This window comes from Bombina bombina, chromosome 2 (assembly GCF_027579735.1).
Source record: "Bombina bombina isolate aBomBom1 chromosome 2, aBomBom1.pri, whole genome shotgun sequence".
NCBI classification, from domain to species: domain Eukaryota; kingdom Metazoa; phylum Chordata; class Amphibia; order Anura; family Bombinatoridae; genus Bombina; species Bombina bombina.
In genome coordinates this window covers 924173625-924195487 of record NC_069500.1, presented here as the reverse complement: position 1 = coordinate 924195487, position 21863 = coordinate 924173625, and the positions used below count along the sequence as shown (strand labels likewise).

The 21863-nt window shown below is 38.2% G+C and overlaps 1 protein-coding gene across 1 annotated transcript in view; it reads left to right on the top strand.

Annotated features, from left to right (window-relative positions):
- GRSF1 (G-rich RNA sequence binding factor 1) overlaps nt 1-21863 on the top strand; it is a 31446-nt gene that overhangs the window by 4281 nt on the left and 5302 nt on the right. Inside the window, exons 2-8 of the mRNA XM_053703344.1 lie at nt 1853-2006; nt 11614-11769; nt 17179-17370; nt 17507-17645; nt 18711-18892; nt 20705-20826; nt 21006-21144. Of these exons, the coding sequence (XP_053559319.1) occupies nt 1853-2006; nt 11614-11769; nt 17179-17370; nt 17507-17645; nt 18711-18892; nt 20705-20826; nt 21006-21144 (1084 nt within the window). The remainder of the gene's footprint in view (nt 1-1852; nt 2007-11613; nt 11770-17178; nt 17371-17506; nt 17646-18710; nt 18893-20704; nt 20827-21005; nt 21145-21863) is intronic.

Here is a 21863-nt window from a genome sequence, read left to right as displayed (position 1 = left end):
ATGATTGATGTCTAAATGTAGCCACCATTCAGCAAGCACTAACCAGGGTTCTGAACCGAAAATGGGCTGGCATTAAAGCTTACATTCCACCTTTTTCAAATAAAGATTGCAAGAGAACAAAGCAAACTTGATAATAGGAGTAAAATAGATGCTTAAATTGCATGCTCTATCTGAATCATGAAAGTTTTTTTTAATTTTGATTAGACTATCCCTTTAAAGTGATAGTAAACCTTGACTAATAAAATTAGTGCATATAGTAATACTTCTATTGCAATGTTATGCCAGCCCACTTGGATGAACTTTTTATTTTATTTTTTGAAGACAATTCTAGTGAACATCCAATCAGTGTGTTTGCAGCATTGTTTATAGCAATTTTTTTCATAGTTACAAACACTGCTGCCATAGATCACTATAGACAAGTGGCACGCTCCTTAGCTCATAGCCTACCTAGATTTACTCTCCAACAAAGGCTACAAAGAGAACAAAGCAATGTTGATAATAGAAGTAAATTGGAAAGTTGTTTAAAATTGCTTGCTCTATCTGAATCATGACTGTTTAATTTTGAATTTACTGTCCCTTAAAAAGAATTGATTCAATGATAATTTGTGTAACAAACCTTGAAAGAAAAAAATAGCTAATTGTAATTTTAATATTGCCATAATGAATATTTCCCATACATTTTTTTTTATGCTTCACCTGGAATAACAAGTCAGTGGAATCCAGTTTTACAGTACACTGTCCCTTTTTAATAAAGTGAATCTAAATTTTGATGTAAATTCGATTAAAAACTTTAATTAATCAAAATTTACATTTCACTCGTGAAGAAATACTTACCTTTTAAACTTGACAGCAGCTCCAGCTTCCTCCGGTCATCGCAAGCCATTTCTGATGTCAGAAATAATGGATTGGTCATCCTCCAATCATAGCATCCCCCCTGGGGGAGTTCGTGTCTGATTCAATGCCGTGATTGGAGGGAGCCGGATTCATCATTTTAGACCCAGGAAGAGGCTTTGCGACGGGTGGAGGAAGCTGGAACTGCTGTCAAGATTAAAAGGTAAGGTTTTTTTTTTTTTTTTTTTAACAGCACAAGTGAAAGTATTAAAGTGACCCTGTTTTTAAACGAATTTATAAAAAACGGGCACTTTAGCATAAAAATTTACATTCACTTTAAGTTAATGTCATTTTTGGAGACCACTTTTGCTTGTCGGTTAGTAGGAGACAGGTGAGCAGACGCCGGCAGCAGTGTGTGACTGGGGCGGCAGAGGAGAAAACGGGACAAGCTGAGGTTCTAGAGCAGGGTGGGTCATGAATTCTAGATTGTAAATTCCCATGGTAATAGGGCCCTAGTCTAGTCTCTCTTACAAGTTTTTTTTTTTTTATCATATTATTTAAATGAATTGTACCCATGGGCTGCTCTGCAGAATATGTTGGCGCTTTATAAATAAAGTATAATAATTGCCTCCTTAGCACCTGCCTTAGATGCTAATGTTTTGGAAGAACTTTCCTCCTTTCTTGTGCTCCCACCATTACTTTTCTAGCTGTAATCTGGGAATTTATAAATGCTTTATTCTGGTTTATTGGACTATATGTTGCTTTTTTTGTTTTGTTTTTGACAATGGCTAGTCCCGTAACATATCATCTGCATTGAGACTGCAGATAACAATGTGGCATGCCTGGCTGTCTTCCAGTTGTCATTAAATTAATGAATAGAGCCAGTGATCTTTATAATGGTAGAAAAATTAAAGCATTCTAGCTTTTTAGTAGTCTTGAGTTACATAATACCTGTAGCCTAGAATGCCACATGTTAGACATATGACTTATGTATCTTATGATCACCTCTCTCCTTCCTCAGGGGAATTACACTTCATATCAAGAAGAGTTGTATCCTCCCTTACCAGAGTATGAGCCACACTCTATAGCAGACCAAGTAGCTAAGATGTTCATTGTGCGGGTACGAGGGCTGCCTTGGTCTTGCACCGCTGATGATGTGCTCAATTTTTTTGGTGGTATGTATAGTTATTTATTCTATACCAAAATAAGACGGTATGTTGGGGGTATGTATGCCTTATTGGTGAAATCAATGAAAAGTTTTTTTTTTTTTTTTTTTTATTATTATTATTATTATTATTATTATTATTATTTTATTTTAAGTTTTTATTATATTTCTTCAGGCTCACAGAAATATAGCTAAAAGTATTAACCCAAGCCTTCCTGTGAAAAGGTGTAACGAGTACAAATTCCAGATGTTACAGCAAAAGGAAGCAAAATAATGTATATCGCAATCTTTTACTTTCAATAATTTTTCATTTATTGCATTGTTGAAATGTTGAGCTTATTGGTCCAATATTAATGTAAACTAATGACCTTATCAGCTGATCATTTCTACTAATGCTAACACTAAAGCTCTATTGGTGGAGAGGGACATGTCAGCCTAATATATTTGTTCCGGCCTGGAACGTGCTTTAACAAAACGTTTTACTACTGTACAAGAGGGATATACATTTTCTAACAGGTGTCAATGGCACTTATTGAATCGTGTCAGTCGTGTGTGTAAAGTCCTTATGTTGGCAAAACTGCATTGTTTTGCAGTTTATCGTTTATCCTCTGACACCAATTAGTGACAGATTCAGCAGAGTTTGCCTTTAGATGAATAAATTGTGCACAAGTACTTTTTCATATTACCAGATTTGGGTTGGAGTTCTTTGTCCATCCCATAATGTCTCTTTAATGAACTGTTACTTTGTTTCTTTTTCCGGCAAGCCGATTTTAAAACAACCTCTATAAACATTTGTTGTTGATATTAAAATAATTTGAGGTTTGATTACCCTGATGTGAAATCATAATTCCAAAAGTTAAAATATATAGATGATAGCATTTAAAGTGAAAGTTAATCCTAGCGTTTGTGAAACACTAGGATTGACTACTGAAACAAATAAAGGGGACTTTCATTCATAAAGTATAACATACTTTATGCTGAAAGCTCCTTTTAGTTTTTTCAAGCGATCATCGTTCTTAGCTGCACAGGCAGCCCACGGCAGAAATTTGTTTTGCTAAGAGGTGACGTTTCCACCTCTTAGCCAATAGCGTGCGTGAAATCCAGCTCCCAAGGGGCCAAGCCGGATTTACCGTGCGGCTATTGGCTAAGAGGTGAAAATGTCACCTCTAGCAAAACGGCAATCTACCGTGGGCTTCCTTAGCAACTCAGAACGGTGATCACTTGAAACAAATAAAGGAGCTTTCTGCATCAAGTATGTTATACTTTATGAATGAAAGTCCCCTTTATTTGTTTCAGTAGTCAATCCTAGCGTTTAAAAAACGCTAGGATTGACTTTAACTTGGATATTTTTATTAAGCAATAATGTGTGGTTAAGAAAGCTTTATGCACAAGTGTGTGTGTGGTGGTTTTTTGTTGTTGTGTATTTTTTTTTTTTTTACCCCCCTAAAAAAAAAACGGATAACTGACCTGATATTGGTTCTGACATGTAGCTGCCGCTTATTGTTATGCCTTTAGCAGATCATTAGCCCCTGACATAACTGCATATGAATACCCTTCAAATTGCTTGCGTCTTGTTTTTTATATATTGGGCAGCAAATCTGGGGAGAGCAGGCTGCACATGTAAAAAAAAAAAAAAAAAAAAAAAAAAAAAGCGCACTATAAAACGTGTTTACATATACACTGCTTTATTTCAAAATTGACATATCAAGGAAATAAAATGTGATGTGAGAAAATAATCCAACTTATCCAAAGAAACTATCTGAAAAGTTTACTTATGTATTTTTGTAAGGCACCGTATGTCATCTGAGTGCAAAAAAAATATATATAGGTGCATCTATTTAAATTATTTTTATATTTTCAACAAGTTAGCACCAAATCCAAAGATTTTTCAGTGTTCTCTACAGGACCTATTTAATGGGCAAACCAACCAGCTGATTTTACTGACCACATGGCTAAAATTTAACAACATTAAGCTTTTTTGATTTTCTTTAAAGTTTTGTTGCATAAATTATCATTAAATTAATTGTTAAATTATCCAATTAATTTTTGCTTTCAATAGTTTAAAGGGATACTGAACCCACATTGTTTCTTTCATGATTCAGATATAGCATGTAATTTTAAGCAACTTTCTAATTTACTCCTATTAATTTTTCTTCGTTCTCTTGCTATCTTTATATGAAAAAGAATGCATCTTAGTTAAGGAGCCAGCCAATTTTTGGTTTAGTACCCTGGACAGCACTTGTTTATTGGTGGGTGAATTTATCCACCAATCAGCAGGAACAACCCAAGTTGTTAACCAAAAATGGGCCAGCTTCTAAACTTACATTCTTGCTTTTCAAATAAAGATACCAAGAGAATGAAGACAAATTGATAGTAGCATTGAATTAGAAAGTTGCTTAAAGGGACACTGAACCCAATTTTTTTTTTAATGATTCAGATAGAGCAGGCAATTTTAAGCAACTTTCTAATTTACTCCTATTATCACATTCATTCTCTTGGTATCTTTATTTGAAATGCAAGAATGTAAGTTTAGCTGCCGGCCCATTTTTGGTGAATAACCTGGGTTATTCTTGCTGATTGGTGGATAAATTCATCCACCAATAAAAAAAAAGTGCTGTCCACAGTACTGAACCAAAAATGAAGCTTTGATGCTTTCTTTTTTCAAATAAAGATAGCAAGTGAACAAAAAAAAAATTAATAGGAGTAAATGAGAAAGTTGCTTAAAATGTCATGCTCTATCTGAATCACGAAAGAAAAACATTTGGGTTCAGTGTCCCTTTAGAGGGACATGAAATTCAAAATTTTTCTTTCATGATTCAGATAGAGAATACAATTTTTAAACGACTTTCCAATTTATTTCTATTATTTAATTTGCTTTCTTCTTTGTTATCCTTTGCTGAAATGTTTATCTAGGCAAGCTCAGTAGCAGCACAGAACCTAGGTTTCTAGCTGTTGATTGGTGGCTGTATATATATGTCGATTGTGAGTGTCTCACACGTGTTCAGTTAGAAACCATTAGTGCATTGCTGCTCCTTCAACAAATTATACCAAGAGAATGAAACAAATTAGATAATAGAAATAAATTAGAAAGTTGTTTAAAATTATATTCTCTATCTGAATCATGAAATAAAAAAATTTGTGTTTCATATCCCTTTAAAATTGCATGCTCGTCTATCTGAATCACGAAAGGGAAAAAAATTGGGTTCAGTGTCCCTTTAACATTTATGAATGGCAGAAATTGTTATATTGCAAGGTATTAATTTGCCCCCACCAGACTACTTGAGGCAACATTTTCTGTGGAGAAGAGTGATTGTATATTTTAAAAATATTGAACCTAATCTATTTGTATCAACATTAAAGGGACATGAAACACCAATTTTTTTTTTCTTGCATGATTCAGATAAAGAATACAATTTTGAAAAGTTTCCAGTTTACTTCTATTATCAAATTAGCTTAGTTCTCATGTTATTCTTTGTTGAAGAGAATTAATTTCTACATGACAGGAAATAGTGCTGCCATCTAGTGCTCTTGCTGATTTATAGCATTGTTGCAAAACTGCTGCCATATAGTCCTGCAGACACGTGCACATTCCTGAACTTACCTTCCTGCTTTTCAACAAAGGATAACAAGAAAACAAATACATTTTCTTCCTAAGATAGGGAGAGTCCACAGCTTCAATTCCTCAGTGTTGGGAAATAGAACACCTGGCCACCAGGAGGAGGCAAAGGCTTAAATATCCCTCCCACTTTCTCTTTGCCCCAGTCATTCTTTGCCTTTCGTCACGTTAGGAGGTGGCAGAGAAATGTCAGACGATTCAGAGAGTCCTGAAAAAGGGTATCTGCCCTTCGAGATAGGACTGAAGTTTTAAAGGACGAGTCAACACAGTAGATTTGCATAATCGGCAAATGCAAGATAACAAGACAATGCAATAGCACTTAGTCTGAACTTCAAATGAGTAGTAGATTTTTTTTTTTTCAGACAATTTTAAAAGTTATGTATTTTTCCACTCCCCCTGTACCATGTGACAGCCATCAGCCAATCACAAATGCATACACGTACCATGTGACAGCCATCAGCCATTCACAAATGCATACACACTTATTCTTGCACATGCTCAGTAGGAGCTGGTGACTCAAAAAGTTTAAATATATAAAGACTGTGCACATTTTGTTAATAGAAGTAAATTGGAAAGTTGCTTAAAATGGCATGCTCTATCTGAATAATAAAAGTTTCATTTTGATTGAGTGTCCCTTTAAGTAGTCATGTCAACCTCTCAGTGAGAGTATTGATGAAAGTTAATCTGGAGATGCAGGGAAAGTTTTTCTGCAAAACCATCCAGACTACTGCTAACAGCTCCTAAGCAATCAGTGTTGACGAGTTTCACTGCCTGCTTTCTCTCACTCAAGTCCATGTTAAGAGCGCTGCTATAAGACTGTCATACTTGAGAGGCTGTGTTCTGTTCCACAGCATGGATCCTGGAGGTAAGATTGTTTCAATTTTTACATATAAAACACTATAACAGGGTCACAGTGTAGCTCCTTTATACCTTGAGAGGATCCAGGGTTTTTATCCTCTGAAGGGGGTTTATTAAACAGTTGGGATTAATCAATCTGTATTTATTTACATGATGCTTTGTGTGTGTGTGTGTTCCCCCCCCCCCAGGCTGATAGACTGTTTTTGGCTGGAACAAACAGCTTTCACTTTCATTTTTGAAAGTGTTGCACAGCTCCTATTACTTGTTGTACTTGTAATAACAGGAGGTCTACGTTGATTTCCTCCATTTCGGCTGAGACTTGAACCTGAGGAGATTGTTTCCTCTGTTAACTGTCTGGGTCTAGGAGGTGGTGAGTGGCCCAGCCATTGGGAGTATAAAGGTGCAGTTTTCTATAATAAAAAAAAGTTTTTATTTTTGTCCTTCTGTGGGTATAACCTGAGCTATGGAGGACTCTGACATGTTATAAGGTACTCCTTCTGTACTAAATCATACCTGTTTATATTGTGAGGAGGCCATGGTTTTCCTGCCCACTCAATTATGTTCCATATGCCTTAACACCGTTATAAAGTCTAAGAAGGGAGAAACGCCTGCTAAGGCTCTTAATCCCTCTGAGCTGTCTACCTCTCAGTACTCAGCGTCCCGTGAGATTACTAACATTGCTACATTATCCACTCCACATGCAGTTCCACATAGCACATCTAATCCTCCATCCGGAGGGGGCCTTTTTCCTGCAGACTTTGCCCTTGGTGCATTACATCGCTCTAACAAACGCAAGAGAAAGGTTAAACCTAGCTCTCATCTCAGTCGTCTAAATATGTATCGGATTTAGCTATTCTGTTCCAGTTATTCGATGAGGAGTTAACCTCTGTAGCTTCAGAGGGTGAGCTTTCTGGGTCGGAGTCCTTAGCGCCTAAGCTTCCTGCTGCAGGGGAACCATCATTTAGATTTAAAATTGAGGCCACGCTGCCTGAAGAGCCTATGATACCTAAATTAGACATAGTTTACGAAGACAGGAAAGTTCCTTTGACTTTTCCTATGCTGGTTAAGATGGCGAACATTATTAAAAACGAATGGGAAAGAATTGGTTCTTCGTTTTTCCCCCTCGTCTACTTTTAAAAAGTTGGTCCCGGACTCGCAACTGGATTTGTGGAGCTCCATTCCTAAGGCGGATGGTGCTATCGCTACGCTTGTTAAACATACTACTATACCTCTCGAGGATAGTTCTTCGTTCAGAGAGCCGATGGATAAGAAAATGGAAACCTTTCTGAGAAAGATGTTTCAACATACAGGATTTTTGTTTCAACCGGAGCAGCTACCTACTGGTGCGACTTTGTCAAAACTCATCGAGGTGGAGTCTCCTCTCAAGGATATTCAAGACAAAATTAAAGCTCAGAGAATTGCTAATTCTTTTATCTGTGATGTGAACATGCTAATTATTTGCCTAAATGCAGAGGCCTCTGGCTTTGCGGTCCTATCCCGCGGGGCGCTCTGCTTGAAGTCTTGGTCTGCGGATATGACTCCTTTCTCTTCCCTTCAAGGGAAAGTTTTTATTTGGCCTGGACTCCATTATTTCTACAGTTACCGGAGACGAGGGTGCCTTCCTACCGCAAGATAAGAACAAGTCTAAGGGACGACAAACTTCTAATTTTCATTCTGACAAATCCCAATGACATCAATCTTCCTCCAAGCCCGAGCAACCCAAGATTACTTGGAGGCCGGCTCAGTCCTGGAATAAATCCAAGCAGAATAAGAAGCCCGCCGAAAACAAATCGGCATGAAGGGGGCAGGCTGTTTCTCTTTTCAGATGCTCGATTCAAAGACTTACAGGATCCGTGGGTCCTGGAGGTGGTATCTCAGGGATACAAGATAGGCTTCAAATTTCATCCGCCAAGGGGCAGATTCCTTCTCTCAACTCTACCAGACCAGAAAAGAGGGTTGCCTTTCTAGAGTACGTTCAGGATCTATCCTCCTAAGGAGTTGTTGTCCTGGTGCCTATCGAAGAAAGAGGTTTGGGGTTTTATTCACTTCTTTTCGTGGTCCCAAAGAAGAAGGGAACTTTCTGCCCAATTCTGGACCTAAAGTGCTTAAACAATTTTTTTTCCTTCAAGATGGAGATGTTTAAGATCCATCCTTCCTTTAATTCAGGAAGGCCAGTTTATGACCACTATAAATCTGAAGGATACATACCTTCATGTTCCAATCCACAGGGAACACTTTCAGTTCCTGAGGTTTGCATTCCTGGACCAGCACTTCCAGTTCATTGCCCTTCCCTTTTGGCCTTGCTACTGCTCCCAAGAATCTTTACAAAGGTTCTGGGGGCTCTTCTAGCCGTTGCCAGAACTCAGGGTATTTCAGTAGCCCCATACTTGGACGATATTCTGGTGCAAGCACTATCTTTTTGTCATGTGGAAGAAATCTTGAAGTCCCTTCTCAGTCTTCAGTTCTCTTATCCCAAATACCAGGGTGGAATGTTTGGGTGCTATAATAGACTCCACATCCATGAGGATATTTCTAACAGATTAGAGACGTTGCAAGCTAACTTCAGCATGTCTTGCCCTCTGGACCTTGAGTCCCTCTGTGGCTCAGTGTATGGAGGTGATTGGTCTCATGGTGTCCTGCATGGACAGCCTTCCTTTTACCAGGTTCCGTCTTAGACCTTTACAACTGTGCATGCTGAGACAGTGGAACGGTGGTCATTCAGATCTGTCTCAGCAGATTGTATTAGACAGCCGGTCGAGAGAATCACTCTCTAGGTGGCTCTGTCCTGAGGGACATGCTTCTTAAGACAATCCTGGGAGATTGTGATTACGGTCGCAAGCCTCTCCAGATGGGGAGCTGTTTGGGGTGCCAGGAAGGCACAGGGGTTGTGGACACAGGAGGAGTCCTCACTCCCGATCAATATTTTGGAACTACGGGTCATTTTGAAGGCTTGGCCACTTCTGGGTTCATCCAAGTTTATCAGATTCCAATCAGACAATATATCCTCGGTGGCTTACATCACATCAACCATCAGGGGGGGGGGGAACGAGAAGTTCTTTGGCGATGAAGGAAGTATCTCGGATTCTGGAGTGGGCGGAGGCTGTCAGCGATCCACATTCCGGGTGTGGACAACTGGGAGGCAGATTTTCTCAGCGAGCAATCCTTCCATCCAGGGGAATGGTCTCTTCATCCCGAGGTGTTTGCAGAGATATGCAGCAAGTGGGGGACGCCGGAGATAGATCTCAGGGTGTCCCATCTCAATACCAAGCTACCCAGGTACGGGTCGAGGTTGAGGGATCCCCAAGCGGATCTAATAGATGCACTAGCAGTGCCCTGGAGGTTCAAACTTGTATCTTTTTCCTCCATTGCCGCTTCTTCCTCGAGTGGTGGCCTGCATCAAGCAGGAATCGGTAATCCTGATTGCTCCATTGTGGCCGCGAAGGACGTGGTTCGCGGATCTATTGGGGGTGTCCTCATCTCCTTCGTGGAAGTTACCTTGTCGCAGAGACCTGCTGATACAAGGTCCATTTGTTGATCAAAATATAGATTCTCTGAGGCTGACTGCGTGGAGATTGAACGCTTAGTCTTAGCCAAGAGAGGTTTCTCTGAGTGTCATTGATACTCTTATTTAAGTTGGTAAACTAGTTACTCTGCGTATCTACCACAGGGTGTAGAGGACCTACTTATTCTGGTGTGAAGAGCATGGTTTTTCCTGGCACAGAGTTAAGGTTGCCATGATCTTATCTTTTCTCCAGTATGGGCTGGTGAAGGGCCTTTCTGCTAGTTCTTTGTGGGGACAGTTTTCGGCCCTGTCGGTTTTATTGCACAAGAGACCGGCTGAGCTTCCAGACAAGCAGTCCTTTGTTAAGGCTCTGATTAGGATCAGACCTGTGTTTTTTGATCTGGGGCTCCTCCTTCGAGCCTAAATCTTGTTCTTAGAGTTTTGCAACAGGTTCTGTTTTGAGCCTCTGCATTCCGTTGACATTAAATTATCTTGGAAGGTTCTCTTTTTATTGGCTATTGCCTCTGCACGCAGAGTTTCCGAGATCTCTGCTTTGCAATGTGAACCCCCTTGTCTGCTTTTTCATGTAGATAAGGCAGTTTTATGTACTAAATTAGGTTTTCTTCCTAAGGTTGTGTCAGATCTCAACATCAATCAGGAGATTGTGGTTCCTTCTTTGTGTCCTAATCCTCCATCAAAGGAACGCTTACTTCACAATTTGGATGTGGTTCGTGCCTTGAAGTGATATCTTCAGGCTATTAAGGAGTTTAGACAATCTTCCTCTTTGTTGTCTATTCAGGGAAGCGTAAGTGGCAGAAGGCTACTTCGTCTTCCCTATTTTTTTTGTTAAGGAGTGTCATCCGCTTTCTCGTAAGCTAAGCAAAACATCGTCGTCCTGAGAGGATAACTGCTCATTCCACTAGAGCAGTGGCTTCCTCTTGGGCCTTTAAGAACGAGGCCTCCATGGATCAGATTTGTATGGTGGCTACCTGGTCCTCCTTACATACTTATTCAAAATTTTACAAGTTTGATGTTTTTGCTTCGACTGAAGCAGCTTTCGGGAGAAAAGTTTTGCAGGCTGTGGAGCCCTCAGAATAGGGTCTGCCTCTTCCTTTTTGTTCCCTCCCGTTATTCATTCAGTGTCCCCTGGAGCTTGGGTATAGTTTTCCTTGCAGTCGAATGAAGCCGTGGACTCTCCCTATCTTAGGAATGAAAACATAATTTATGCTTACCAGATAAATTCCTTTCCGGATAGGTAGAGTCCACGGTCCCCGTCCGTTTTTTTTTTTTTCTTGTCTGCGGGCGGTCCCCTATTTATTTTATTCTTCTGGCACCATTTATTTCCTAATGTTTGTTCTACGTTTCCTTGTTCTTTGGCTTGGGTGTCTTTGCCTCCTCCTGGTGGCCAGGTGTTGTATTTCCCAACAGTAAGGAATAAAGCCGTGGACTCTCCCTATCCGGAAGGAAAGGAATTTATCTGGTAAGCATAAATTATGTTTTTGATAATAGTACATTGGAAGTTGTTTTAAAATAGAATGTTTTATCTGAATCTTGAAATCCTTTTTTTTATGTCTCTTTAAGGTTTACAAAACATTAACACATTTTATATATCCCTTTTGATTTCACATCCTAATCTTGCAGAGTGCAACGTACGAAACGGAGCGGAAGGGGTGCATTTCATCTTCAACAGAGATGGAAAACCCAGAGGGGATGCTGTTATTGAGTTTGAGTCTGCAGAGGATGTGCAGAAAGCAGTGGAACAGCACAAAAAGTACATGGGCCAGCGCTACGTGGAAGGTCAGACTTCGCTTATTATATTTCTACAGCAGTGGGATATCCTTTATGACCTCAATCTCTTGGTATATAATATTACCACTGATGTTACTATCTGACTTCACAGTTGTGTGATTATTCTTCTTCACAACACAAAAAGCACCACCAGTGTTAAAGTATTCTATATCCTCAAACACTAATACATCAGTAAAACACTCCCCTATCGCACTGTCCCTTGTCATCTTCTATCAGCATTGCAGTAAACATGGCAATGCACTTTTGGTTCAGACCCTGGGTAGCGCTTGCTGATTGGTGGTTACATTTAGCCACCAATCAGCAAGCACTACCCAGGTGCTGAACCAAAGATGGGCCGGCTCGTAAGATTTACATTCTTCAAATAAAGATACCAAGATAACAAAGAAAAATGTATAGTAGGAATAAATTAGAAAGTTGAATTAATCTGAACCACGAAAGAAAAAAATGTAAGTTTTTAGTATCTCTTTAAGTGCTGCTGTTATAACAGCAAAACTTCTCTACTGCCGTTTAGCAGCTAAGATCTTCTCATGCATTGAAACTTAAAAGGATACGAAACTAAAAAAAAAATACAAAAAAAAATTTGATTTCAGACCGAGCATACATTTTCAAAGAGTTTCCAATTTGCTTCTATTATCAAATTTTGTTTTGTTGAAGAGATACCTAGGTAGGCGTTTGGAGCACTACATGGCAGGAAATAGTGCTGCCATATAGTGCTCCAGACACATGCACACTCCTGAGCTTACTTTCCTGCTTTTAGACAAAGATACCTAGACAACAAAGACAAATTTGATAATTAAAGTAAATTTGATAGTTGTACCATTGGACCTTTTTAAATCTAGTAGACTGGCATAGTCAACAAATGCATAATATTTTGTTTCTAATTTCAGTGTAATTCCATTTACCTGCCCTCAGTATAATGTGACAACCACCAATGAATCAGATTTAAATGTATACACTTGTGTGCATATAAAAAGATTGCAGTTTGATAATAGAAGTATTTTATTTTAATTTTTTATTGTATGCCTTGTCTCAATCATGAAAGTTTTGATTTAGTGTGTTTTTTAAAGGGAAATTAAAAATCTTGTAATTAAATGGGTTTGCATTCTCCCAGTAGATTAATATATCATTAGAACAAACTAAAACCTTGTTTACTGCAATTGTTTTTCAATGGTCATACTCCACCCGTCTCTCTTTCCTTATTAGGAGTAGCCAATCTCCACTTAAAGGGACACTTAATACATATTATGGGTGCGGACATGGAACCTAGCTTACACTACAGATGTCTGAAGGAGAGTTACTGCACATGTGCAAACACAACAGCACTGCTATGTAGTGAAAGACAGATTTCAACATGGCGGCACCAGTGACTAGATGGAGGGGAATGACCTCAATACTATGCTTATATAATGTATTTTGTGTTTAATGTCCCTTTTTTAAATGGATTTAAAAGTCAAAATTAAAGTGATGGTAAATCTGAGCATTTAAAAAAACAAAAACTAAAAAAATGCTAGGATTTAACAACCCTAAAAAATAAAGTGGACTTTCAGTGATCCCTTAGTAAAAAACAAAAAGGATGCTAAACTCACCCTTTCTTTGATGCCACTCCAGCCGCCTACGGCACATCGCTCTTTACCATTGAGTTGACTTTTCCACCTCTAAACCAATAGCCATGCTAGCATACAGAACACTGTCAGATGATTAGCACATCTATTGGTTTAGAGCTGGAAACGTCACATCACTGAGAGAAAAGCTATGAGCGGCCGAAGGCGCTGACTTTAGTGAGGAGCACAGAAAAGGGGAGTTTAGCACCCTTTTTTATTTTTACGAAGTGATCCCTGAAAGTCCACTTTATTTTTAGTGTTGGTAAATCCTAGCATTTTTTAAACGCTCAGATTTACCATCACTTTAATTTTTACTTTACTATCCCTTTTTAAAGGCACATTACACACTAAATACATTTTATAAGCATAGTATTGAGTTAATTCCCCTCCTCCATCATACGTGCCACCATGCTGAAATCTGTCTTTCACTACATACCAGTGCTGACCTGTTTGCACACTTTTTTTTTTTTATTTTAAACGCTAGGATTTACCATTGCTAAAAATAAACGCTTGGATTTACCATCACTTTAAACTTGCATGTCATTTTAAGATGCTTTTAAATCCACTTACTTTTTCAAATGGGCTTTGTTATATTTGTATCTCTTGTTGAAAAAAGAATACGCTCATATCTTACACTAGTGGGGAGCTAGCTGCTGATTGGTGCCTGCACACATTTGTCTCTTGTGATTGGCTAACTTGATATGTTAAGCAAGCTGCCAGTAGTGCAATGCTGTTCCTTCAGCAAAGAATAACAAGAGAATAAAGCAAATTATTGTATATTCTATCCAAAAGATACCTGGCAAGGTTAGGCTTATGACGTCTGCCATTTGCTTTTTTTTTATTTGAGGACTGGAAAATCCCGTCCTTAAAGTATATTGCAAAGTTGTTTTACTATGCATTTTATTTTGAAACCACAAATTGTTTACTGTCCATTTTAATGTCCTACACAAATAATCCATCCAAACTTATTCGAGTAGTGGCTGATACTAAATCAAGACCCTCTTATACAAACCTCATGCTTTCTTATAGGGACTGAAAGGTGAGGGGATCAGGGTTGAAAAAAATATTTAAAAATTTTGGAGCCAGCAAGAAATGAGGAGCGAGAGCTGCGAGATAAGGCTTTCTACATATGTAGAATTATCCACAAATGTGACTTTCTGGCTTTTTCGGATTTGACAAGCTTTGTTGTGATGGAAAATTTGCGTCCTCTCTCCATTTTTTTTTTTTTCCCTTTAAAATTTATTTTGTAGCTTTGTTCAATGATATTAAAGGGACAGTCTACACCTTAGTCATATTTAAAGTCTTACCTTAGATTAAGCTGCAAATAGCCCCCTGCAACTTTTCTATATCATGCAGCAGGAACAGTAAAAAAGTTATTTTAAAATTAATATTGTCTCTGGCCACTTTGAAATGGCTGCCAAGCTCCACCCATTGATGACATCATGATCTGGGCTGCATCTAGGCACTCTGCTGAATAGCAATGACAGTCTGTTGAATTCAACTAGTGAGCCTTTGGTCATTGGACGCTATATGCAGCCCAGATCATGATGTCATCAGTGGGCTGAGCTTGGCAGCCATTTCAAAGTGGCCAGAAACAATATTGTTTTCAAAATAACTTTTTTTACTTTTCCTGCTCCATGATATAGAAAAGTTGCAGGAGGCTATTTCCAGCTTAATCTAAGGTAAGACTTTAAGATGACCAAGGTGTAGACTTTCCCTTTTAAATATCCAGAAATTGTTAACAGTATTTTTACCCTCCAAGCAGTAAGCTGGCATTTGAGCATGGCTCTCCGTATTAATATCTGCCTTATTATTGCTAGGATGTATTTTGTAATATAAAGTGTATATTGCCGTCCTGCAGTCGAGGACAGACCAGACAATTCCTAAGGGTTATTGTATACCAAAAACAGGAAGACAAGTGCTCAGCTGGCCTTATGGGGTAATATATTAACGAGTAGAAGCTCTCAACCAGGAACAAACAATTGCTCAATGGCTTGTTCTCTGGTGAATTGCCACCTGGCAACAGCCTTTTTTTGCCCAATTGTGCTTTCACAGAGGAGGGATAATTATGAGATAATACCCACCAAGGAAGCAGCCACTTTGAGCCCAATTATGCCAAAAGGAAAGTTTGTGAATGGTAAATCAGTCTGGTTCCATCCACAAGAGCTGCCCCATGCAGTTCTTCTCTCAACAAATTCATTTTAAACGCCAGACATATCCTTTTTAGGCCATGATTTTTTTTTTTCCCTGCCAGTGGAACAAATATAGTTATGCCATCACCCAACGGGAGACATTTCAGAGCTCCTTTGCGTACATGAAGGAATAACTTGAAACAGAGATGGGTAAAATAACTTGTTCCATGAGATTTGTTTCCACCCAGACTGCAACCTCTTAGCTAACGTTTTTGGGCCTTCAGAGTAATGGGGCAGTTGGACGTGGACCTCTTGGGTTAGCAGTACAAACCCTATACAGAATAGAATTGCCTGGTATTTCTGGTTGGACTATTCTTCTAAAAAGGGACCTAACTTGAAGGTAGTGTGCTTTGCAGCTCAAATGTTCAGTTTTCCCATGTGAAAGGTGCAAAATGGATCATAATGTTTTGAATCTCTAATCCGTTTTTCTATACTTAAAGGGACAGTATACTATAAAATTGTTCTTCCCTTTGTGTTTCCAATTACATTGTATACTCTGCAGCTGGTAATAAAAGTATCAGATTTGCTTTTTAAGGCTTACTTGTGTAAATGAATTAGCTGATTTTTGTTTTTTTGAAGACACAACCTAATAAAATTGGTTGAGCTTGTAGGTATAATCAGATCTCATTACTTTATCACATTGTGTACATATACCTGCTTCTTTATCTTATATCTGTCCGTAAACCAATCACCAATACTTCGAGAGAACAATGGAAAATGTAATATTTATTGCCTTATCTCTTCTATAACCCACTGGGAGTGTAATTTCTTCTACTGGCTGTGTTAACACAGCTTGGCCTTGAGACCAAAAAAATCAGGATGGGTGGGGATACCACAGGCTAAATAAACTATTTCAAATGCCAATATAAGGTTAATGGAAATACTTGTAAACAATTTAATACCCTCCAGCAGGTAAAGTGGATCATTGGGAACAAATTAAAGGGGAGAATTTTTTTGAGTAAACTGTCCCTAATTCTATCTGCTCAGACAAGATTATTAAAACGTCTCGTCAATTCGGCCATGTCCCTCAAAGAATTTCTGAAACACACATTTTGCCTTGAGAGATGTTTATTTCACTATGCAGGGTTCTGTATTTGTGTGATTTTCTTTCCATGCTTGCAAGTTTTTTGTCATTGGGCCCTTGGTGATCTCTTTAGAGAGCGCAGATTAGATTGCAAAATTTGTTTAACCCATTAAAGGCCATTGCTGAGTTTTGTGAGGGAAGTAAACTTTTTAAGTTTGAAACCAGATATTTACTTTACTTTATCATGGTTTCCCACTTCATTGAAAATCGCTAGATTATGTACTTTTCTTTTTACATCCACAAAATGGGATATTAAAAATGACCGTTAATAGCTGTACTTTTATAGATGTTTCTGGAGACTGATATGGCTCTGACAACACTGCAATACATTTCTACATCTGAATATGCTGTTAAAGTGCGCATTCGCTTTGAATAGTTGTCCACAATGCAATTTTTCTGTAAACTGTATTTGCGGTTTACCTTATCTCTAGTGTATTTCATTTTTTTAAAAAATAAATATGGATGTGCTGCTTCTTTGGATTTTTTTTTTTTCTTCACAGAATTGTTTATTACTTTACAGTATTTGAGATGAATCAGAAAGAGGCGGAGTCTCTATTAACTCGTATGCATGCTGCACTGTCGCCTACAAGGCCCGCTGCCCTATCTCAGTCTGCTCCATCTTCAATGTCTTCTCCGGCAAGTGATGGAATCGTAAGGCTTCGTGGTCTTCCTTACAGTTGCAGTGAGCAAGACATCCTGAACTTTTTTTCAGGTGCTGATGACTAGTCATTTGATTTGTGTTACTTGCAGTGAAATGAATGTGATCAAATACCAGAAATATTGAATTGGTAATGCTTCTAATCAATCTTTTTAATTTCTGTTTATTAAGACATTTGTGCTGTTTTTAGGTTTGGAGATAGCAGATGAAGGGATAACATTTATTTTGGACCAGCGGGGAAGGAAATCTGGAGAAGCTTTTGTACAGTTTGTTTCTCAGGAAAATGCTGACCAGGCACTTCTCAAACACAAGCAAGAAATAGGCAGCAGGTAGTGTGTGAACAGGAGGGGAGTAACTAATTCTGTCTCTTTACTCTTCTCCCCTTATTCCCTCTCGTTTGCCCTTTCTTCCCCCCTCCTTGTGCTCACTCTCACCTGTTATTTGTGTTGGTAACTCTCGGGGAAAATTTGTTTGACTTACAGGTTAAATTCAGTGGGAGCAAAAGTTTACTAACTGTTTTAGCACAGATATGTGAAATGGCTCAGCAGCCAAAAGCTTAAAGGGACATTCCAGACAAAACGAATTAGCAAAATGTCTATTAAAAGCGATCACTGTATTGAGTGAGAGCTTTTACAGTGCATACGAAGCATATGCAAATATGCTTTTTGCAGCAGCATTTGTTATTATATGTGTACTGCAATATTGCTTCTGATCAAGAGAAATGCATTGATGTCACTTTTAAGCAGGGATTGGGAACCTTGGCCCTCCAGATGTTTCAAAACTACATTTCCCATGATGCTCAACTGGACTTCAGAGTGCCTAAGAATGGGTAATGTAGTTCTGAAACATCAGGAGTGCCACGGTTCCCCATCCTTTTCACAATTTGTGGTGCGTGAATCCAATGCTTACCATGAATGTATTACTATTCTTGCATAGTTGTGGTAACCAAATCTGATGTGAATGGTTTAATTAAAGGGACATGAAACACAATTCTTTTTTTTTTTTTTTTCTTTCATGATTCAGATAGAGCGTATGAGTTTAAACAACTTTCCAATTTTCTTCTATATAATTTGGTTTTGTTCTTTTGGCATCCTTCATGTTATTGGCTCACCTAGTGCGTTAACTAGTTCTTATTAGTGAATTGCTGCTTCTTCAACAAAAGATACTTGGAGAATTGGATAATAGAAGTTAATTAGAAAGTTGTTTAAAATTGTATTCTCTATTTGAATCAAGAAAGAAAAGGCTTGTGTTTTGTGTCATATTAAGGTTTTCTAATGTGCATATTTCAGATCCTCTGCAGCGCTAAAAAAGTTATGTTTTTAGATGAATCTTTCTCTGTGATTTTGTATATACAAACTTTTTGTTTTTTCGTTTCCTCCCTCTCTTCATAATAGGTACATTGAAATATTTCCCAGCAGAAGATCTGAAATTCAGACTGCACGTTTTCCATTTAGACGGAGGAAAGGAGTAACTTTTGCCCCAACTATAAAAGAGCTTTATGACCCAGATAATTGCATAAATAATTCTAGCAAAGATTTGCTATCTGAAGCTGTACCAGACAATGATCACATGAATGGTGAGTCGAGGCATTGTGTTGGTTTTTTTTTCTTTTCGTTTTTTTCTCATTGACCTAAAGGTGTTGTCCATTCATGAAAAATGTGCATCAATATTTTGTTGTTGTTGTTTCTAACCTTAACCTCTTAAGGACATATGACGGAATTTTTCCGTCATAAAACAATTGAGCAAACTGAAAGCTGCGTGGTTAAAGGGAAAGTATACACCAATTTGCATGTAATAGACACTACTATAAAGAATAATATGCACAGATACTAATATAAAAATCCATTATAAAACCTTTTAAAAACTTACTTAGAAGCTACCAGTTTAGCACTGTTGATGCTACAAATATCATGAACATATCTAAGTGTTAAAGGTCCGCTAATATGCTTGTCTATCACAATCTGGAGTCCCTTCATTTGTCTTTTAAAGATCTAATTGACTCATGACGATATATTCCCCCAACCCTTAATCACATATAGATTTGATGTGCCACACTGCCTCAGCCGCAGACGAGGCAACAGCTCAATGTGACATAGGGGGTTATAATAAGTGATAGAAAACATTAGGTGAGTAACCCTAGTTCTCAAGTCACATTCAATACCAATTCTAAATTACCAACAGTAAACGGCAGAAGCATGGGCAAATATATCTAACAATGAAAAGAGAACGTTAGCAAGTATTTTTATACAGAAGTATCCGAGAGTTTAGTTAATAAGCAATATATCTATCTCTTGCTATTTTTATTTAAAAAAGCAGAACTGTAAGGTTAAGTACCTGGGTAGCGCTTGCTGATTGGTGGCTACATTTTTTTTTGTACCGTAATCATTAGTGACAATAAAAACCTTGTTTTTTTTTTTTGTTTTTTTTTTAATTTATTTATATAACCCGTTTCCCTAATTGTCTTTAACTAATAGCAATTGCAAAACCATGCATTTTATACCAGCAATATTACTATGGATTGCCTTGTCTGTAGACTCAATCGTGGATTAGCGCCTACAAATAATGTAAATGGTGGGTGGAGTTTGGCTTTTGATAAGTGATTGGAGAAACCAAGAGGTACTTACAAGACACTATTCTGTAAAGAATAAATATTTTAAAGCAAATGAACAAGGTGTATACTGTCCCTTTAATTTAAGCACACTAAGGTTTTAGTCCATTAATGGGAGAGGCATCTGGTGGAGAAGTGCTAGAGACCCATACAGTAATGTTTTGGGTGAGCCGAGGATTAAATAGTATTCTTAGGATAATCTGGTTTGTCCATATACACATTTTTATTCTATATTTGGCAATTCATTCTTATTTTGAAGCTTTTATAGAACATGAGTACCCTAAACACTGCAAAATCTGCTATCCCCATCCCCACAAGCCCTTTATCAGAGGGTTTCTACAAGGATATCTGGTGTCTAGTAAGGAAGGGGTATGATGTCGACACTTCGTCGCAGGTGTTCACATCACGTGTAACTTCACTTACCAGGACTAAGGGAGTGTGCAGAAACTTGCTAGAATGTGTTTAGGGGCACGGTGCGTCTCTCCTCCATATCATGGGTCGTAACACGAGACATCCCAGAGTTTGATTCACTCTATTACAACTAATAATAATAATAATAAAAAGAACCACCCAGTGTTAATGCAGTAGTTAATTTGTTCTCGTGTATATTGCCCCATCAGATCTTTTGTTTTGCTAAAGAAAAAATAAACCTAAAACCTCTGTAAAAGATCTATATTGTATATAATGAGCATTTGCTGTCGGACTGATGTGCTGCTGGGCCATATAATGTGCTGATTACATTTTGCTGCTTCCTTCTAAGTGTGCCGTGTTATTTTTCAGATTACGTAAAGGATATCTCTGCAAAGACAATGGATGTTCATGACTACACAGTTATGTCTCCGGTCCATGATATCCATATACGGGGCCTTCCATTCCATGCTTCAGGGCAGGACATTGCAAATGTATGTTTCAAGCTGGTGAACAAGTGCTGGTTTTACGGTTAAAATAAGATAATTGATATGAACCTGCAGATACGATTTAATCAGCTTTAATATCTAATCTTTGATGTGCATGGTATTGAGGATACTGAAGTAACTTATTTTTTTATTTTTTCTCTCCATTGGTGTCTTTGGTATCCTAGTTTTTCCATCCTGTGATGCCTTTGAAAATAAACATTGAATACAGTGCAGATGCAGGAGGTGCCACAGGAGAAGCAGTTGTGCGATTTTTAACACATGAAGACGCAGTTTCTGCCATGGCAAAAAATCGATGTCATACCCGTAAGTATTAGTCCTGCAGATTCCTCCCCAAAAGAGCTTTATTAAGAAAAGATCACAGTATACAACATTCCAGCAGTTAGAAGCATAGCATTCAATAGCAGTCCAATCCATCGATGCAGGCAAACAAATAAATCGTAACTGTCCATTAGCTAGCATCCGCTGTGGGACAGGCTACAGGCAAGTCTGTATATGCTGAAGTTTGATCCTGAGGCTCTAGGTTTTTCAGATTAATTATAACACAAACAAATACAATTCAAATAATACTGATATAATTAATAACTCGCATATATAGTTTGAACAAAATCACCTCGGTCATCTGCACAGTATATGCCGTTATGATAATTATCTCTCGGCAAGAAGGGGGCGGTTATAGACCTCCAGCGAATTCATGAGAGAAAAAAAAGGCGCATACGAGGGAGGGAGAAAAGGGGGAGAGCGGGGAGTGCCATTCAGTGTCGTGACAGAGTGAAAACCACCCCGTCTAACTGATGGACAGGGTGGCAAGTTTGGGACAGGAAAGTACTGATTTAACCAAGGAATCCAGACTTTCCAGTAAGCATCTAATTTATCCAGTTGTTGATAGAAATTCCTTTCCATTTTAGCAAATGTGTCTATTATTTTGATTACAGAATGTATCTGGGGAGTCCTGCAGATTTTTTTTTAACGGTACTGCCCAGGAACCACATGAACACACAAGAGGCATGAATATGCAGGGATTA